The following is a 21,608-nucleotide window of genomic DNA, read 5'->3' on the forward strand; positions in this document are numbered from 1 at the left end:
CTGACACCATTTGTGACAAAGTTCCTCCTCTAACTTGGTGGGTCCTGCGCTTATTGGCAGATTTGCTCACCTCAGTGATCTTCCCCACAGTCTCGGTCAACTTCTCCTGTGTCTGATCAGGAGTGCGAAGGTTTGGGGGAACCCAGGCCCACCTTCTACTCCAGGTTCCAGCCCAGGGCCCTGTGGATCGCAGCTGTCTATAGTGCCTCCTGTAACAGCTGCATGACAGCTACAACTTCCTGGGCTACTTCCCCATGGCCTCCTCCAAACACCTTCTTTCTCCTCACCACAGGACCTTCCTCCTGGTGTCTGATAATGCTTGTACTCTTTACTCCTCCAGCAGCACAGCCTCCCACTCTCAGCTCCTTGTGCCTCTTGCTCCCAGCTCCTCACACACACTCCCTCTCCTTTGGCTCCCCCCGCCTGACTGGAGTGAGCTCCTTTTTAAACCCAGGTGCCCTGATTAGCCTGCCTTGTTTGGCTGCAGGTGTTCTAATTAGCCTGTCTGCCTTAATTGGTTCTTGCAGGTTCCTGATTACTCCAGTGCAGCCCCTGCTCTGGTCACTCAGGGAACAGAAAACTACTCATCCAGTGACCAGTATATTTGCCCTCTACCAGACTCCTGTACCCTACTCATTTGGATCTGTCACAATTGTCTTCCTTTATTTACAGATTTTATAAAAGGGCTTATTATTAAAGCTGGTCTGAGGGCATTACGGGCCTGATTTCAATTTTAACATTAAACTGAAGGTCCTATGCAGTAGTCTCATGACTTCAGAGATTTTTTCTTCTTCTTCCTTTTTCACTCTTTAATTTTTATAAGTGAAAAGTTACAGACTAGCAAAAAAACAGCCCTAAACTGTGGATGTTATTCTTTTCACTTCATTCTTCACTCGTTGGCTAAAAGGGAATAGAAGGGGAGAGAAGGGAAAATTAAAATTTCCAAAACATTTTTAAAGCATATTTATGGTATGGTGTGTGGTTTACTTCTTAGTCTGAATTCCCACTGCAAAAGCTGAGAGGAAAAATCTGTGATGGAGACAGCAACATGTCAGGCAAGTACAGTCGAGCACAATCCATTGTTTCCAGGAACTAGCCTCTTGCGTTCCATGATTACTGACCAAAGAGAAGGCCTCAAAATCAATGGAAGCTGTGTTATGTTTTTCCTGGACTCCTGGGGGCTACTTAATTGCACCAGCCATCACACTGTTGGAGGCCAAGGTATGCACTTAATTTTGTATGGTGCTGAAATATGGGGATGGAATGATACCATGGGACTGGAAGTGATTCTAAACAAATTTCTTAGGAAGATTCTCAGTCTTCCAAATAATAGCCCAGCTGCTCTTCTGAGAGCCAAGACAGGCATGGACTCTATTCTGTCCAAATGGAACATTCATTTTTTGGCTTCATGGTCACAATATACACTCACAGCAATTGCCAAGGCTATGCTTAGAGGCACAGCTCTGTTGGACTTTTTCATGTAAATTTCCTTGGTTAGAGTATATTCAAAAGTCTTTGCATTCACTAGGTTTCTCAAAATCAGAAATGATTAAAGTTTTAAAAATGTGAAATCCATAATGAAATCAAGAAGAGAAGATATGAATAAGCACTTGTTTCTATTTAAAATGTCACCTTGGTTCCACCTTGTTCACAAGACTCCTAGATATGCCAGATATTTAGAGTTTGTGTAACAACATGCTAAGAGGGGCCCTTTCAGCTCTTCCTTTTCAGTTCATGCAGACAGTTTAAATAGAGGGCCAATATACCAAGAAAATTAACTGCCTCTATTCAGGAGGTTTAGGGCAGGTGGAAGATCTATTTCATTATTTATTATATTGCAATTTGTATTGTCATTTGAAGTCAAAATGACCTGTTTTTTTTTTGTTTTTGTCCCAGTTGCCTTTTACTACGATCTTTCAGAAAATAGAATATTGGTTAGGAACTGACAGCGGCTCTCTGATCCCAGCGGTTGCTCTATTTGCATGGGCAGACACTAAAATAAGGAAAAGACAAGCATCATGGTGGTTAGACATGGTTTAATGGTGCATGTTCTTTTTAATCATAGAATCATAGGTCTGGAAGGGACCACGAGATATCATCTAGTCCAGTCCCCTTCCATTCATGGCAGGACTAAGTATTAACTAGACCAGGGAGGACAAACTATGGTCCATGAGCTGGATCCGGCCCATCAGGGCCTTCAATACAGCTTGCAGGATTACCAACCCTGTGGCGCAGTGGTGCTAAGGCAGGCTCCCTGCCTGAATTGGCCCCACACCACTCCCAGAAGTGGAGGGCACCATGTCCTTGTGTCCCCTCGGGGAAAGGAGGAGTGAGAGGGCTCTGTGCGCTGCCCTCACCTGTAGGCACCACCCCCAGCAGCTCCCATTGGCCAGGAACAGGGAACCGCTGCCAATGGGAGCTTTGGGGGTGATATCCACAAGTGAGGGCAATGCACAGTGGAGCCTCCTGCCCCACTCAACCCCCAGGAGCCACTGCCAGAGATGCCCGCCACTTCCAGGAGCGGCACGGGGCCAGGGCAGGCAGGGAGCCTGCCTTAGCCCTGCTGCGCGCTGCTGCCACCCTGGAGCTGCTCAAGGTAAGCGGTGCCAGGCCGGAGCCCGCACCCCAAACCCCTACTGCACCCTGCACTCCAACCCCCTGCCCTGAGCCTCATAACCCCCTGCCTTGAGCCCCCTGCCGTACCCTTCCTGCACCCCAACCTCCTGCCCTGAACCCCCAACCCCCTGTCCCGAGCCCCCTGCTGCACTCTGCACCCCTCCTGCACCCCAACCCCCTGCCCCAGTCCTACATTCATGGCCCTGCATACAAATCCCCACTCAGATGTGGCTCTCGGACCAAAAAGTTTGCCGACCCCTGATTTGCACCATTCCTGACAGGTGTTTGTCTAACCTGCTCTTAAAAATCTCCAGTGATGAAGATTCCACAGCCTCCCTGGGCAATTTATTCCAGTGCTTAACCACCTTGACAGGAAGTTTTTCCTAAGGTCCAACCTAAATCTCCCTTTCTGCTTCTTGTCCTTTTCTCAGAGGTTAACGAGAACAATTTTTCTCCATCCTCCTTGTAACAACCTTTTATGTACTTGAAAACTATTATCATGTCCCCTCTCAGTCTTCTCTTCTCCAGACTAAGTAAACAAGCCCAGTTTCTTCAATCTTCCCTCATAGGTCATGTTTTCTAGACCTTTAATCATTCTTTTTGCTCTTCTCTGGACTTTTTCCAATTTGTCCACATCTTTCCTGAAATGTGGTGCCCAGAGCTGAATACAATAGTCCAGCTGAGGCCTAATCAGTATGGAGTAGAGCAGAAGAATTACTCCTTGTGTCATGCTTACAACACTCCTGATAATCCATCCCAGAATGTTTGCTTTGTTTGCAACAGTGTTACTCTGTTCACTCATATTTAGCTTGTGATCCACTATTAACCCCAGATACTACTCTTCTCTAGGCAGTCATTTCTCATTTTGTATGTGTGCAGCTGCTTGTTCTTTCCTAAGTGGAGTACTTTGCATTTGTCCTTATTGAATTTCATCCTATTTACGACAGATCATTTCTCCAGTTTGTCCAGATCATTTTGAATTTTAATCCTATCCTCCAAAGCACTTGCAACCCCTCCCAGCCTGGTATCATCCACAAACTTTATAAATGTACTCTCTATGCCATTATTTAAATCATTGATGAAGATATTGAACAGAACTGGAACCAGAACTGATCCCTGCAAGACCCCACTCATTATGCTCTTCCAGCATGACTATGAACCACTGGTAACTGCTATCTGGGAATGGTTTTTGCAGATAGTTATGCACCCATCTTACAGTAGTTCCATCTAGGTTGTATTTCCCTAGTTTGTTTATGAGAAGGTCATGTGAAATAGTATCAAAAGCCTTACTAAAGTCAAGATATGCCACATCTACTATCCACTTTCCCCCTATCCTCAAGACTTGTTACCCAGTCAAAGAAGCTATTAGGTAGGTTTGACACAATTTGTTCTTGACAAATCTATGCTGACTGTTACTTATCACCTTATTATCTTCTAGGTGTTTGCAAATTGATTGCTTAATTATTTGCTCCATTATCTTTCCAGGTACTGAAGTTAAGCTGACTGGTCTGTAATTCCGTAGGTTATCCTTATTTTTATAGATTGGCACTATATTTGCCCTTTTCCTATCCTCTGGAATCTCACTCGTCTTCCATGACTTTTCAAAGATAATTGGTAATGGTTCAGATATCTCCACAGTCAATTCCTTGAGTATTCTAAGATGTATTTCATAAAGTCCTGGTGACTTGAAGACATCTTATTTGTCTAAGTTATTTTTAACTTGCTCTTTCCCTATTGTAGCCTCTGAATCTACCCCATTTTCACTGGCATTCACTATGTTAGACGTCCAATCACTACTAATCTTTTTCATGAAAACCAAAACAAAAATGTAATTTAACACTTTTTTCCATTTCCACATTTTCTGTTATTGTTTTCCCCTCCTCATTTAGTAATAGGCCTACCCTGTCCTTAGTCTTTCTCTTGCTTCTAATGTATTTGTAGAATGTTTTCTTGTTACTCTTTATGTCTCTAGCTAATGTGATCTTGTTTTGTGCTTTAGCCTTTCTAATTTTGTCCCTACATACTTGTGTTATTTGTTTATGTTCATCATTTATAATTTGAACTAGTTTCCACTTCTTGTAGGGCTGTTTTTTGAGTTTCAGAACATTGAAGAACTCCTTGTTAAGCCAGGGTGGTCTCTTGCCATACCTCCTATCTTTCCTACACAGTGGGATAGTTTGCTCTTGTGCTCTTAATAATGTCTCTTTGAAAATTGCCAACTCTCTTGAACTGTTTTTTCCTTAGACTTGCTTCCCATGGGATCTTATATGCCGACTCCCTGCATTTGCTAAAGTCTGCCTTCTTGAAATCCATTATCTTTATTGTGCTGTTTTCCCTCCTACCATTCCTTAGAATCATGAACTCTACCATCTCATGATCACTATCATCTAAGCTGCTTCCACTTTCAAATTCTCAACCAGTTCCTTCCTATTTGTTGAAATCAAATCTAGAACAGCCTCTCCTCTAGTAGCTTTCTCCATTTTATGAAATAAAAAATTGTCTCCAGTACATTCCAAGAACTTGTTGGATAGTCTGTACCCTGCTGTGTTATTGTCCTAACTGATGTCTGGGTAGTTGAAGTCCCCCATCACCACCAAGTCCTGTGCTTTGGATAATTTTGTTAGTTGTTTAAAAAAGCCTCATCCACCTCTTCTTCCTGGTTAGGGAGCCTGTAGTAGACCCCCAACCATGACAGCACCCTTGTTTTTAACTCTTTTATCCTACCTAGAGCCTTTAAACAAGTCTGTCTCCTATTTCCATCTCAACCTCAGTCCAAATGTGTACATTTTTAACATATAAGGCAACACTTCCTCCTTTTTTTCCTTGCCCATCCTTCCTGTACTAGCTGTACCCTTTTATACCAATATTCCAGTCATGTGTATTATTCCACCAAGTCTCTGTGATGCCAGCTGTGTCATAGCTGTGTTAATAACTAGCATTTCAAGTTCTTCCTGCTTATTCCCCATACTTCTTGCATTAGTATATAGACATAAAATATACTGATCTGATTTCCCCTCTATGTTCTTTCTTGTCTCCCCTTATCCCTGCTATAACAGCCCATGCTTTCCCCCGCTCACAGCTTCCGATCCTTTTCATGAGACTAGACAACAAAAACACACTAGCTGCTCTTCCTTTTATAATACACTAGCATAATGTTGCAGTATCTTGATTGCTGACACTACAGGGAATTGTTCAGAGGCCATAAACCCCCTTGACTCAAATGTATCAAGGCTAAAAATGGAATTGTGCAAAATATATGCTAACACAGAAAACACAGCTATATGTGTTCTGACAGAATGGGTGTGATGAGTGGCATGCAAATATCCTTTTTCTGATAAACGCTCCAGGTTTGATAAGGACGTGATGGAGAATAAGTCAGCAGGACACTTCCCTTTGGAGCGCCAAACAAACAAAAGACAAAGGACATAATTCCTCTTGTAAGTGCAACACCCATGTAAGTAACCTTAAATCCAAATAGTTTTAAAAACCAAAGGGTCTTCGCTCATCTTTTCACTTGCTATTGCATAATTAATAACAGGATTAATACATATTAATAATCATCTAATAATATTTTCACTTTTTTACATTTCTTTACTTGAATGGTTCTGTTTCATATCCATATGTTTCTTTCAGTGCAAAGAAAGAAATTAGAAATTACCAGTCCAGGAAACACTGTGATCAATTATGCTTTTTCTCATCTGTGATATGAAGGATTGTGTGTTTGTTGCTATAATTACTTTCTTCCTATGTCTCTGATATGATACATTTGTGCTTAATATAGCTTCAATTCCTTGCCAGACAGTGCAAGACTTTAAAGGGAGAAATTCCCAGGCAACAAAAGAACTGAAAATGTCTTAGTTGGAGCTACAGTTTTACCTTAAATTTTAAATTCCTATAACATGTTTATTTTTGTCTGAGTAGAAAAACTAACCACTCACAGCTGTTTATAAAATATAAAATACACTCTTTGTAACAGCTTGTTAGAACATGCAATAAATATGTCTTAAATTCATTTTATAACATGCTTGACAATCCATTAGTAAAGGACATAGCTGTCTTTGCTAATCTTTTAACAACTATTATTGTTAAAATGACTATTTCCAATTTTTAGGGCAATAAAATGGAGCAGGAATCAATTCTAGAGGAGCTTCTTTTAAAGAAGTCACAACAGAAGAAAAAAATTTCACCAATTAATTACAAAGAACGGCTGTTTGTTCTCACAAAAACAAACCTCTCTTACTATGAATATGACAAAGAGGTGAGAAATCATTTTCTTAACTACAGAGGTACATATTTTTCTAAAGTAAGTTTATGCCTCTGGATCTTCTTCCTCACTGTGCTTTGATTAGATATCATATAGTAGGGGTAGTGATATATTTTGTTCCAAGTGGGATTTAAAAATGGTACGGGACCAAAATCTGGCTTTGATTCAGGACAGCACTTAAGACTGTGTGTAAGTCCACCCCTATTCAGGACAGAACTTAATCATGCTTAATCTTAGGCATATGCTTAAATCTCGTCAACATCAATGGGACTTAGGCACATGCCTAAAGTTAAGCACATGCCTGGAATAGGGATGTTTTCCTGAATCAGGGTCTCTGTGGTGAGTTATATATCTGGCATTGGTTTGGAAGTCATTTATACAGGAGATAGCTCAGAGCAGAATTTGGACCATAACTGATATAAACTAAAAGCCTAAAGTATAATTGTATTTTAAAAAGTGATTGTATATCGAAAAATGATCAGTACTTTCAGCACAGTGGCCTCTTTTGTGCATTCAGATATAACTCTGAAGCGACTAAAATACATTATTACCATCTGCACTCCTGAGAGCACATTTGGATAACTCCTGTGAGTTACAACTCCTTGTCTGAATAAGGGTGGCAGGATCGGTGCCAGTATCTTAACAAAATAATATAATACAAAATCAGACTCCCATTTCCCATTAGAGACTTTTGATTTTATATCCTCCATCTCTGCTTTTGCATTGTAATACCAAAGTTCATGTACCAGACATAGGGCCCATCCTGTTGTCTTTTGAACCTTCACTTCACAGGGAGTTTTGTCAGTGTATGGTTTGCAGGATAAGTTTTCAATGTCTTTTCCAAACAGTTTAACAAAAGTGAAACTCTACCTTACCCAATCCGAAGTGTGCAATTGCACACAACTTAAATTAAGTGTGGCTTTATAAGACTTGTCGTGACCATAAAGTATTTTTGATTTGAGGACAATAGTCTTGTGTTTAGAATGATGAGTAGTCTTGCTTCGGCTTTTATTCTTAGAAAAAAGGAAGCAAAAAAGGATCAATTGACATTAAGAAAATTCGATGTGTTGAGACAGTGAATCAGGAGGAACAGGCACCTTTGGAGAGACAATATCCATTTCAGGTAAGATCACAAAATACAAAACTGATCTTTAGTGTGGTAAACCATTATTTTTAGGACAAATAAGGGCTTGTGTCACTGCTGACTGTTAGAAAAACTTACAGCAGGTTGGAAATGAATCCTTATTACTATAAACCTGACTCAAAGACCATCAAAATCAACGGGAGTCCTTTCATTGACTACAGCAGAATTTGGATCAGGACCTGTCTGTGCATTCATGTGTGTATAATAGTTTATTTATTTTGGTGTGATCATATACACATACAAGAATGGTGCATTTATCTGAATATTAAATATGTTTATTTTGTTGTGCATTACTAATCACAATTCATTTTCTCTTTTTAACCTTCCCCACCTGACCGCCTTTCACTTTAGTAGCAAAAAAAAGTGCAGAATTTGGCCTTTTGATATTGAAACTATAGGTTGACCATTTAAATGCACAAGAGTCCAGAAATTCAAAGTTAAGGTTCCCTCAGCAATTGTACCTCATCCAAACTGCACATCTCTATTAAACCTTATCTTTATCAACATATACAGTAATACCAATACTACATATGTGCATGTAAGCGAAGTCATATATACTGCAGAAGCCATAATTTTGACTTTGCTGTTATTTGTACTGTATGTGTTAATTATCATTCCAAAGCCTATGCCAGAGCAGAGAGTTCTGGAGGCAGAGAGTCCATGAGGAGAAGAGTATACAATAGTGCAAAGCAGCTGCAACTTCCCTTTCTGCCGAGGGTAGGGTGCTATAATCTAAAATAGGCAACGGTACCTTGGAAAGGGTACGTGATCTGGGCAGCAGAGGAATTCATTAATTAACTGCCACCCAACAATTGTTACCCCTAGGGTTAACCCCAAGAGATGGCAGCAGTGTTATCACTGTCTGACTTACCTCAGATTGAATACCCCCAACCCTCATTAAATAGTATTTTTATATTAAATTAGTTTGTTACTCTCATGAGCACCTAATACACTCAAATATGGAGGAGAGAGGGTGGGAAAGGAATTAAAGGTACATACTGTACTTCCCTGTTCCAATGAGAATGTGCAAGTTACTGAATTTAGGGGTTTATTGTTCTCCTACTAATGCCAAAGGGAGTTTTGCCACTGGAAGCAGGATTGGTTCAGGCCCACAATGCAAGCTCACTTTCATGTGAAATGGGAGTATAACTATTTAATTCTGTTCTGGCTCATCACTGTCCTGGGTTTAGGGTGGTCAACCATCCAGGATTCGCCTGGAGTCTCCAGGAATTAAAGATTAATCTTTAATTAAAAATTATGTCATGCGATGAAATTTCCAGGAATACATCGAACTAACATTGGCAACCGTGCCTGGGCTGCATGCATTTTGGCGTGAACAGGCCTGCAGTGCTTGATATTTGGGTTCCTAAGTCCTTTACTTCTTTGTTTCTTTGTTACTCTAGGTCTTTATTTAAAAAAAAATGCTAATGAACTTTGAGAACAGGATAACTAATATGAATTGTTTCCTCGCCTCTTTAGATTGTATACAAGGATGGTCTTCTCTATGTCTTTGCAGCAAATGAAAAGAGCCGAAACCAGTGGCTGAAAGCTTTACATAAAGGTAACATTTGCTTTTGCCATCTTGTGAAGCAACATTTTTTTAACATGCGGGGGAAAGATTGGATTTTCAGAGAAATCATGTGAATAAGGGGAGTAGATGAATCTAGTTTCTCATTTTAATGCAATGGTTTTGTCAGCCATTTTCAGCCTCAGCCTCACTCCTCCATGCAACAGGACTGGAGTGGATGAGAACATTACAAAAATTTCAATGAAAAACGGTGAGAGGAAAAAATTCACAGCATTTCCCTGCCAGCATTTCCCCACCAGCTCTAGTCTTTACTTAGTTTATTGTGATTCTTTCCATGGTCTTTAACTGAGCAAGGCTCCGTCCATGCAATAAGTAGTGTGTAGGCAGAGTGCTGGGCCCCGTAAACCACAGTGAAATCAATAGGACTCCTATGGGGAGGGGGAGTCCGTCCACATACTACGCATTGCAGTAGCACCCATTAAAGTCAACAGGAGCCTTTCCATTTACTTTAATGGACTTTGGGTCAGGCCCTGTTTATCCCCGCAGTTGTCCCTTGTGGGCCCATGGGTGGAGATGACTTTGAGTGTGTGGCTCTCTCCTTCCCTACATGGAAGTGAAGATATATTAACTACTGCTGCAACATTGTCCCTGGATGATCTGGGCAGCAGTGGGAGGCTCCAATAGGCTATGTACATTTTTTCTTCTAGAAACCAGGGACATATTCTTTTGAATAATTCTTCTGAAGAAAAATTTGGTTTTGAAACCCAGCAGGGATGCAGACTGGCAAGGGAATAAGGAAGAACCACAAGAAACCAGTAGACAGTTTGGAGGCATAAAGACGTCCCCATTTATGGCCCTGATCTCTGGCAGATTGAGTTTTTGGCAGCTGACTCGTCTGCTCATTCCATTCACCCAACAGAATTATGTGATGGAAACTCCAGGATTTGTTTCTTCATGGGGCTTATTGTCCCCTAAATTGTCTTTTTCCTGATGGGAGAAAGATCTGACCTTAGGACCTCAGGATTTGGTCCAATATTCTCAGCTGAACATGTTAATAAAAGTGCTATTCAAACAAGATATGTTTTTTAAAAAGAGTATGTGAGGAATACCACTTGTTCAGGGAAATATTGCCTAAATCTTGTGATGTGCATTATAGCAAAGTGATTACTAAATTTTCTAAGGAACTTTTAAAATAAGGTTTAGCTGTAAATACAAGGAACAAAATTCTGTGGCCAAGATTTTGAACAATCATGCATCAGCTCCTATGCTTCTGGGTGCGCAACATTTTTGAAAACCAGGCTGTAAATTCAAGTGCCGAATCAGGGATTTAGGAGCCTAACTTCAAGAAATCATTTATAAACTCGCCCTAAACTTTTAAAATTATTCATTTCATTATCTTTTAAAACAAATACTACAACTCTGATTCAAAAAACTACAGTGTCACTATTGCCAATTATACCGTTTTGGGACATTTCTAAAGAATACTGGATTTTTTTTATATACAAGTAACAAATGTTTATTTAAGAGGTTTGAGAAATAGGAAGTGTTGCATTTTAACTGGACATTCCTTTAACAGGTCAGTTTTGTACTGAAATTTGCCATTTGGTGTACTGAACACCTATAGTTTGTCTAGTTTATTTCTATAATATGAATTAGAAATAAATCACTCTTCATATTTTTGATATATAAAATATTTTATTAGATTTTTGAACACAGTTAAATGGGCTTTAGGATAGTCTAGCAAAGTCTTTAAGTCTTTATAAAATGCACATCTCCTCCATGATCTTGATTCACATTTACTGAGTTCTTTTATTGTATCAGTGTATATTACTTACTGAAAACATGCTACCAGCAAACCTTTTAAAGTTCTTTTTTTTCTTCTTCCCCGCCTGTGCTCTCCAGAGATTAAAGACAATCCTGATTTACTAAACAAGTATCACAAAGAATTCTTTACCAATGGGAAGTTTCTGTGCTGCAACCAGGCATGTAAAGCAGCCCCTGGATGTACCATCTGGGAGAAATGTAATGAGCCATTTTGTTTGTATTTGCTTTTTGATATGTTAGTCTTAATGGTGCTTTTCATGATATTGGTAAATCTACAAGGATAATTGTAGTCAATGGTGGTAAATATAAAAATCTGGTCAATTATTCCTCTTGTTGTTTGTTCTTAACTTATTTTAACAGCACTGCAATTGTACTATGTAGTTTGATAATATGGCTAGGGGAAAATAATATAGCATGTGAAATACCCATGCTGAAATCATGACAATTTTTTACTGTACCTCCGAAATGCACCAAATAGAAATCCGTTCTCCTTACTCCTTTGACTTAGTATGCTGAGTTGTTGTTGCTGTTGTTATGGGAGTGGGAGAAAAAAATATCAGAACTTGTCTTTATGGCTGCACCCAAACAGCCAAATAATCTCTAGCAACATTTGTGTGTCAGTTATAAAGAATTTAACTTTATAATTAATCCAAAGTAAAACTGATTTTTTCATTATATTCATATTTATAGTGGCTGCTTTTCTAAACAATGCTATATTCTCCTCCACAAGTCTGTTTTTGTTACTCTGTGGAATGTAGGGTGACCAGATGTCCCAATTTTATAGGGACAGTCCTGATATTCGGGGCTTTTTCTTATATGGGCACCTATTACCCCCCACACTCTCTCCCAATTTTTCATACTTGCTGTCTGATCACCCTAGTGGAATGTGAATTTATAAGAAATAGGATTACAATAAGAATAGGGGAATCAAAAGACTAGCTGAAAAATCATTTTAATTTTATAAAACGTACTGTGCTGAGGAGCAAGTTTAGTTAGGGAAAATTTCCAGTCAAATTACTCCACAAAATGGTTCTAGGGAGCAGTTGTTTCAAATACACATTCCAGAACCTCATAGAGCATTTGTGCATTTCTTTCCTGTGCATCATTTAAAAACAAACATGGTATATCCAAGTAGCAAACTCCTGCAGTATGTTGGAACAATGTATTTACTGAATGAAGGAGTATTTTATATACTTAATGTTTTTTGATTTAAATATACATTTTTAAAATACTGGACTGGAAATTAAACACAACTACTTAGCTCATTTATTAGTCACCATAAAGAACCTGAGGAGTTAATTTTCAAAATGGATGCATGCCAGGATCTACGTATTAGTAAGCATCTTGCCCATCCCCCTGTTCGCCCCCCCCCCCCCCGCCCCACATTATTGCATGCACATTGGATAGTTGAGGCTTACATTTTTTTGAAAGTGGACACTTGTTTGGGGTGCCTCCGGTTTGGGAGCTTCACTTGGGATATCAAAAGCCTGATTTTTCAAAGGTGTTGAACTCTTGCAGTTCCCATTGACATTGAGAGTGCTCAACTCCTCTGATAATCAGGCCCCAGTTGTTCAAGACGGTTAATGTTTCAAAATGACAGCCAACCCATAATTAAGGGACACATTTGAAATGGAAGCCCAAACACCTAAGAATCCAATTTATATATGTGAGATTCCAAGTGAAAATATAGAGGCCCCTTTTGAAAATGTAGCTGCACTATTTAGTAGTAACATCAATGTCCTATGTATGGACACAGTGGAGGAACACTAAACAATACCCTACTATTTTAGAGTTGCCAGTTGTTTTTTTGTCATTTGAATGGCCTTATGTAACTTCCAAACCAAATATGATATATGCAAATAATGCTATAAAACCCACACACTGCCACAAGTAACTGTTTGGTTGTCACTGGACTTCTACACACAGTAGTAGGTAGAAAAAGAAAACCTTCCCAAAAATAGGGTCACCATGTATCAAATACTTTGTTTCTGTCTGAAATACTACAGAATGCAAGAGGGTGTTGTGTCTCCTCTAAATTTTCTTCAGAAAAACATCTATTGTTGATGATGCAGCTGTACTAGTGATAGCAACAGTGTGAGAGGGCTAGAGGAGGGACAATCCCAGGCAGCCTCCAACATAGTAACTATCACATTACCTAAAGCACGTTAACCCAATGTGGAGGTAAAACATTGGTGATCACCAGGGCTGTGTCTCCTCTAGTAATCCCACCACTACTGCCACTAGTGGAGCTACATAAGTGGAAAACCCCTATTGCACGCACGGCCTTGGAGTCATGCAGTAAATTCCTTGTGATATTTTTTCTTTCCCCCAGTTATAGATATGAGTCTACCTAGCAGAACCAGCTCTATGAAACCACTGCCTCCTGTCCCTGGGAAACTGGTAGGTGACAAACTTTTAGTATCTGCCTACAATGATCTCTGCTTATGGGGGCAAATCTATTCCCTAGCATCCAGCCCAAATAAATGATGGAGAGATCCATTGGAGAAGGATTGGGGAAGCTTCTCCCCCAGCCAACTGTTCAACGGAAGCTACTCCAATCTAATTACTGAGTAGCATCAATATCCTTAGTGGCCACCAGCACAGCCCGGGGAAGGACAGGAGGGTACGCTTATTAGTCTTCCAGTTCCACCCTTTCTCCACTCATTCCTCACCCTGCCCACACTCACCTCTGGGCTGTCGTGCAGGAGTGCCTGCAAAGCTGGGAAAGTCTCAGATAGTTTCAATGCATTGCAGTGTGTAGATGTCAGTTTGGGCCATAGCAAACCTCTGCTTCTTGTGAAGTTGTTTGAACAGATTTGCTTTTATGTGCCTGTTTCCATTAAAGTCAATGGGAATTTTACCCCACAGGCTTCAGTGAGAGCAGGTCTGGGCCCAAAATTGTTTATCTAGAGTCCAAATCCTTCCTATACCAGCAGGTGCAGAGGGCCTCCTACAGAGTGGAAGTGCTGCAGTTCCCCTGTATTGGGGATAGGGCAGGATTACATGTGTCTATATAGGAATTGTGCAATCTCTGCCAGCCACAGAGTCCACCTCCATGGAGGCTTCTGTTATAGTCATGTACAGAGGCATGTTAGAGGGAAGGGGGTGGTTGTCAGAGACAAGAGTCATGATGGGGATGGAGGATCTGCTGCTTCACTGATTCTCTGGTCCTTTCCTCCCTGTAGAGCACAAGATCCATGGAGGTCACTCCAGAACTTAGGCCCAGGTAGTGAATGCAGTGCCGCTTCACTGTTGTTCCATGGCCGGGGATTGGGGTTATCTCCACTGAATGCTTCTGTGTCCAGACAAGTCACTCAGGCTTGGAACTAGGGAGAGGGCTTGGGACTAAGAGCTCAGTTATATGTCATAGATCTAAGAGGTGGCTCACAGTACTGCCAATGTCAGGGATTCAAAATTCTTCTTTCAGCTCCCCCCCCAAAATAAAAAAATCACAACAACGGCTTTAAAATAATGAGATTTTTCAAAAAATACTTTTGGGGTTCTCTTTATTTACCTTCTGGCTTTTTAATCTTCAGGATACACTCAGGTCACAGTTTCCAGCTTTTCCCTGCAACCGCAAGTGCTAGAAACTTTTTTTAAAATGAAAGCTGAGATTCTCACATAATAACATGACTCCAGCAGCAGGGGATTTAAGAAACATACCAAATATCACAAGGCTCATGATAAAAATCATAGAATTGGCAACACTGGGTTAAGTATGTTTGTGTGAGTAGGGACTTGGAAAGCATTTATAACTGAGCAAATGGGCTTTTGACACTGGTTCTGATAATGAAGTTTGAGGATAGTGAGACAAGTTTCAAATGCTGTAGGCCATCCTCCCTGATGCCTGTCAAAGAATTTTGTTTATCTAAAGAGATGATCAGTCATGCAAATCAGCCATTGAATACACTGACTCATATTAGGACTTCCCAGCTGATTATCAAGGAGCTGTTTTGAAAGGGAAATTTAAAAAGCAGGGAGGGCTTGTCAGAGACAAAGCAACTTTATTTCCTGGCCCCAGTCATAAGGCACAGGTCAGGACTACAGAAGTTATCAAATGACAGGGAGCAGCATCTACTTAGTCCAGCAACTATTAGTGCAAGCCCCCAACACAACTTTGAATAACTTTCTTCTTTTTGCCTTTGCCCCGTTTAGCACCCATTCAAATTGATCAACATACCCAACATCATAATCTCCTAACCTTCCTTCCAAGTCTCTGTTGGATCATGTCCCTCCTGTCATCCTCCCTCCAAATCTCTGGCGACTCTGTCTCCCTTTTCCCTGTCCAGGTTGTTCTTTGTGCAGTCCTTCTGCCCATCTCCCTGGGTCTCTGGAGTCCCTTTTCCTCAGACCAACATCATATCTCTGCCCTCTTATGCTGGGGCCTGACAGAAGAGGCTACTCCAGGAGCAAATATGGGAGTTGGGGACCATGAGCCGGATTAATGGGCATGAATGTGTCTTCACAGGAGCCGCCAGAGAGTTTCCTGACTCTTTGGGAGCAGCAGTTATTTCCTACCGTGAGAGGCAGCTTTTCATGTCTGTTAGTCCCCTGCACCCTATTTGTATCCTTTGCTGTTTCTCTCCTGCCCCCTCACACCTCCTAGCTGGTGGGCAGGGACAGATCCATGGGCCAGTCCTAGCCCTCACTCCAGTCATTCCCCTTACCCCCTTCCTGCTTCGCTGAGGTTGCTTCCATAGCCATTGAGGAGTTTCACTATTAATTACTCTGTGGCCTTAGTTTGAGGATTCTAGCCTGCCTCTCTCTCTCTCTCTCTCTCTCTCTCTCTCTCTCTCTCTCTCTCTCTCTCTTACACACACAAACACACATGATCCCTCTGGGGAAAATTGAACTTATCCACAGTGCTGCTCTCCACATCAAATCCAAGCTGGTAACCAAAAGTGGCAGGCATATAGGTGCCTAAGTCTCATTGAAAGTCAACGGGACTTGGGCATTCTGAAAATGTTATCTTTAGGCCTCATTCCTACTGCTATTAAAGTCAACAGAAAAACTCTTACTGACGTCACTGAAAGGCGACTAGGGCTCAGGGTGGTATATTACCTGCAAATCTATATGTTTGTGGTGGCCAGGCCTTCCGAGACTGGAACTGCGACTTACAGGATATTTTTAAACAAAAATTCAGAACTTTTATAATCCCAACCAGCCCACCACTAAGCCAGGACTCCTCTGGGAATTTTTACAAGCTTAGCTCTATACATGCCCACTGTATTTGACTAAAAGTTTTTAATTCTTTTAAGCTGCTTGTTATTGCCTAGTTTTAAACAATTATTTGACTTTTTCATAATTCCATATGATGGACGAGTTAATATTAAGCAAAATAAGTGTGTGCCATGACTTTCCTCTTTTAATCCAATATTTGCATTTCCTGCTATGACAAAGCCCTGACTCCTCCCATTTTATTCCATGAAAAATAATCAGCCTTGGTTATCTGACATATCCATATCTTCTATACCGTGTTCAGAAAAAGAAATAACAGACACCGCCGTGCAGTAACAGTTGGCTAATACTGATTTCATTTTTAATGGTGACTATTATACTTCTTATTGATCTAGGGCACATTTTTTAAAAATGCAACGTGCTATTGTATAATATTACAGCAGAGTCTTTTGGTACAGTCTGCTATCAGCACATTTACATATGGTGGAAGGTACTTACACTTCATGACTCACAATCACACTACAAGTATGTCTACATTGCAAAAAAAGGTGTGTTTTTAACTTGCTTTAGTACCTTGAGTTCAGCCCCAGGGTAACCTATAGGCTTGAACTTGAGCTGCTAACCCAAGTTAAATGCCAAATTCCCATGTTTTCATTGCTATTTTAACCCAAGTCAGCTAACCTGAGTTAGGAACACACCTATTTTTGCAGTGCAGATGTACCCCTGGTGTAAATATCAGTTAATCCTATTACCTTTCCCTTTTATGTAAATTCATCCTCTTGCTGAGCCACCTGCAGCATGTAACCTTTTCAGTTTGAGCTCATTGTGAGCTCACAAATTGTTAGCTTTAGTTGAGAATGCCCTTACCTCTTCTGGTGTAATTTTAACCCTCTGGGCTGACTCCTGTTCTCAGCTATAGTACAAAACCATGCTCCCTGGCTCTTGTAACATAAGGTCTGTGCTGTTGCTAATTTCACAAAACACACAACTCCACATATATTAGAGGAGGACCAAACCTTGAATATTATTGTAACAGAGTTTGGTTTGTATTTCATTATTTATATTGGACTACAGCTGTTGGAATGTATTACAAAACAGATGAAGGAAAAAAATACTTCAGCACACCATGCATTTCTAGTTAGCTTGCATTAATTTCTTTGCAGTCACAGAGCTCACTGAAGATGCAAACTGCAATATAAATGCTAAAAATGATTTTCTACTGCGATGCACTTCATTGTAGTTTTATTTCCTCTGCCTTCAAAAGCTGAAGCATGACAGTCTGCCTCCAGTTCTAGCATCTAGTAAACCCTCGCTGAAGATCACTGTGGCAGAGTATGACTATGAAGCCAAAGGAAACGCTGATATCCAGCTTGTCAGGAACAGCAAGTATTATGTTCTGAAAGAAGAGGATCCTGACTGGTGGCAAGTAAGAGACATGGAAGGGTAAGTTTACTTTGCACACTCAATTGAGAATATTTGTTCAGTTATGACCCTCATTCCACATCACACCCTATCCTTAAACAACCCTGCTGGCACTGGTGCATTCCAAGATCCAATTAAGAACTACCCTGGTGGCTCTTTAAACTTGCTCCAGCTGATCTCATGAGCCTTAATTTTCTCTACACTCCTCCATACTTTTCTCCTCTTACCTTGCTCCAGTCCTAGCTCCTGTCTGACTCTTGGCACAGTCTTATATAGTTGACATTTAGAGCATCTCTCTGATGCATGTGTATTTAACATGTTGGTATGGAATTTAGAGGAATGTAAAGCCACCTTGGGATTTATCATTTTCATTTCAAAGGCTCACAGAAAGTCCACTATTTGCAAACTGTATAACCATATGTACAAAGAAGGGGGGTTGCTTTCCTTAAGGCTGTTCAAAAATCTGTCCTGCACCATCTTTCCTTTCATCTCACCTACTTCCACTCCTCTCTGTGAAATAACTAGAATTTTAGTTACCAGATCAGGCAAGAGTAACAATAATCACTGAGCAGCCTATTATCTGAACAGTCTCTAGTGGTTTTTATTTTGGTATGTACCTGCAATAGCAATGGCAGCTTTAGAGTCAATGGAGACTATTAGGAAAGAAGCACTTTTTGCCTTTGGGGTATCCACATGGGGCTGGGGAGTTGGGAAAGGGTAACCCAAAGCTTTTTGTTGCACATCAGGTAACTTGCAGGATGTGAGTTGCACCAACAGTGTGCATATGGAACGACTGTTCCATTTTCAGTTCACTTCATGTGAACATGTGGCAGCAGTTTGCTGCGAAGTGAGGGCATAGCATTCTCCAGAGGTGTCCCATGGAATGTATTTCCAAGGGGTATGTCTGTGCTTCACTGCTGAGCAGCGTGAATCCTGGGATTGTTTTTGCTGTGAATTGTGGAAAGCCAGGCAAGTTCAATTTTATTTAAAAGAATGACGTTTCCACTGTCTCCACCCCACACTTCCTCTCTGGGTGGGCTCACAACATTTCCCAAATACTGTTGTCCAGTACGGACCCCACAATGCTCCACACTGCCATGGTGATAAGCATGAGTATGCACAGGCCGCTTGGGCTACATTACAGCACTCAGAGCCGGACAAACGCCCATTGCACCACCCAAGCGAATGACGTGGGAGCTGGAGAATATCCTATGGCATCAGCAACAACTCCTTGAGCAACGAGGGGATACTCTACAGCTGTGGCAGCAGGACAAGGTAGAAGAACAGGAGGATGCCATTAGAACAAGAAGGCAAGTTCCTGGATCACCTACACAGCATTCAGTGCCACTTCTGGGCTCAGGAAACCGGTGTGGATTGGTGGGAGAGGATCGTTCTGCAGAGCCAAGGTGACCAGCAGTGGCCATAGAACTTCTGGATAGGGAACCTTTTTTGAGATCTGCGTGGAACTGACCCTAAAGCTGCAGAAACTGTGTGCCAGCATGCTATGCCCCACTGGTGGAGAAGCAGGTCATCGTTGCCATCTGGAAATTGGCCACCCCAGACTGTTACTGGTCTGTAGCCAGCCAATTCAGTATACAGAGGTCAACCATTGGGAACATTCTGTGCTAGGCCATTGATAAGGTGCTGTCTAACCAGGTCATGAAGCTGGATAATGCTCAGGAGATTATTGATGGCTTTGCATGCATACGGTTCCCAAACTGTATAGGGGCAAGTGATGGGACCCATGTGCCTATCTTTTGCCCCCTCCCCTGCCAGGCTGCAGAATTTATAAACAGAAGAGGGTATTTCTCCATGCTGCACCAAGGACAAGTTGACTCCCATGGCAGGATGACAGAAATAAATGTGGGGTGCTCTGGAAGCATCCACAATGCTAGCATCTTCTGGAACTCAGTTCCATTTATATTAATGGAGAAAAGCCTGTTCCCTCTCAGAAGCACTGTGGACATTAATAACATGGACGCTGGGCTGGTTATTCTGGGAGACCTGATTTACCCCCTGATGCCCTGGCTAATGAAGCCATACACTGGTTGCTGCGACGGAAGGAGGTAACTATTGCCTCAGTAATTGCAGAATGGGAGTCGAGTGTGCATTCGGTCATTTGAAAGGCAGATGGTGCCATTTATGGAATAGGTTGGAAGCTACAGAAACTTTTTTTCCAAGCATTCTAACTGCACATCACGCTTCTGTGCAATATTTGTGAAAGCAAGGGTGGGGGAACCTTGCTGATGGGTGGGAGGCTGGTGTTAGGAGAGACTTGCTTGAAGGTTGGAGCAGCCAGTAGGGCATCCCCTAGAAAACACTAACAGCTGGGAGAATGCTGCCAGGGATGCCTGTTTTCATATTTTGAGTCTTGTGCCTGAACATGGCAGCCTGTGGGGGTTGTGCTGGGACACAGACATTGCAAGCACTGGGGGATTGTGTGTAGGTGGTTGAAGTGTAGCGTTCCCTGTATACTTATGTAAAATCCTATGAATTATTTCAGTTTTATTTAAAGGATTTTCTGTGTTAAATGCAATGATGGCTCATAACGGATGCATTGTGAACTGTTTTTATTACGAAACAACAACAAAAACAAATAATAAGGTTTTAATGAAACCCAATGGAAAAATAATGTATATGTATTTAACTAACCAATCTACTAGCTAATCAACTGTACACAAACCTTTAATTAATGCAACAGTGCGAGAATACACCTTGCCTCTGAGTTCTGGGGTTCAGTGCCATGGCTCAAAGTTGTCAGAGGTGTCGCAGAGCTCCCATGAGTCAGTGTTCTCAGTGCCCAGAGGTTGGATCTGAGAAGTGAATGGGAGCTGCCATCAGCCCTGCTGTGGGGATCTGGAGGTTAGGCATTGCTGCTGATCCCAGTATCCAGCCTTTTCCAGGGTCCCAAATTATGAGCCTGGCCTAGCAGGAGCATGTTTTGCAGATGGCATTCTGGTTCAGGATAGCATCCATGAGCTGCCTCTGCATCTCTCTGTGTTTTTCCATGTGCTCCTTGGCCATGGCAATGTTGACCTTAGCCACAGACATGCTTTCTCTGGTCTCTGTTCTTGGCCACTGTCATTACCTCCTGGGAGAGCTGCATTTCTTTCTCCCACTCAGTCCTCATGTACTGCCTCTACCTCTCAGCCAGTCTTCTGCTAATGTCTCATTGCGAGTCTTCCTTTTTCTCTCCTTCAGATTGACCAGCCTCTCAGCAATGTATAGAGGCCTTGATGGTCTGGCTGTTGCACGTGTCGTGGGCGTAGGGGGAAAAAAACAGCTGTGTACTGTTTATATCCCAGACAAGTCATGATAGCTTCTTTGTATATGTGACTTTTCCTCCTTGAGACTCTTCCCATTCTTGGGGAACATGAGAGATAGGCAGTGGTTTGCATGGAGAGAAGGTGCTGGCTGCATTTGGATTTCAGTGTCCTGTATCTGCTTTCAGGCTGTTGATAGGGGAGGGGTGATCGGAGCTATGTTCCAGGTTTGCTTTTGCAGATTTGTTCGTGTGCTGGAGGGGTTTCTATGGTATCTGCCTTGCAAAGGGAGGGCTATGGGGAGCATCAGGGGGCAAGCTAGATTGTAATCCTCTCTACATCCCTGTTAGACTGCCCTGACTTTCAGTG

At 41.5% G+C, this 21,608-nt stretch overlaps 1 protein-coding gene across 1 annotated transcript in view; it reads left to right on the plus strand.

The window, feature by feature from the left end:
- The first annotated feature begins 6,736 nt into the window (after positions 1–6,736).
- The window catches only part of BMX (BMX non-receptor tyrosine kinase), a 34,208-nt gene continuing 19,336 nt past the window's right edge, over positions 6,737–21,608 (plus strand). The window contains exons 1-6 of the mRNA XM_030552008.1: positions 6,737–6,874; positions 7,899–8,003; positions 9,504–9,585; positions 11,455–11,574; positions 13,709–13,776; positions 17,819–17,997. Of these exons, the coding sequence (XP_030407868.1) occupies positions 6,737–6,874; positions 7,899–8,003; positions 9,504–9,585; positions 11,455–11,574; positions 13,709–13,776; positions 17,819–17,997 (692 nt within the window). The remainder of the gene's footprint in view (positions 6,875–7,898; positions 8,004–9,503; positions 9,586–11,454; positions 11,575–13,708; positions 13,777–17,818; positions 17,998–21,608) is intronic.

Source organism: Gopherus evgoodei, chromosome 1 (assembly GCF_007399415.2).
Source record: "Gopherus evgoodei ecotype Sinaloan lineage chromosome 1, rGopEvg1_v1.p, whole genome shotgun sequence".
Lineage (NCBI taxonomy): Eukaryota > Metazoa > Chordata > Testudines > Testudinidae > Gopherus > Gopherus evgoodei.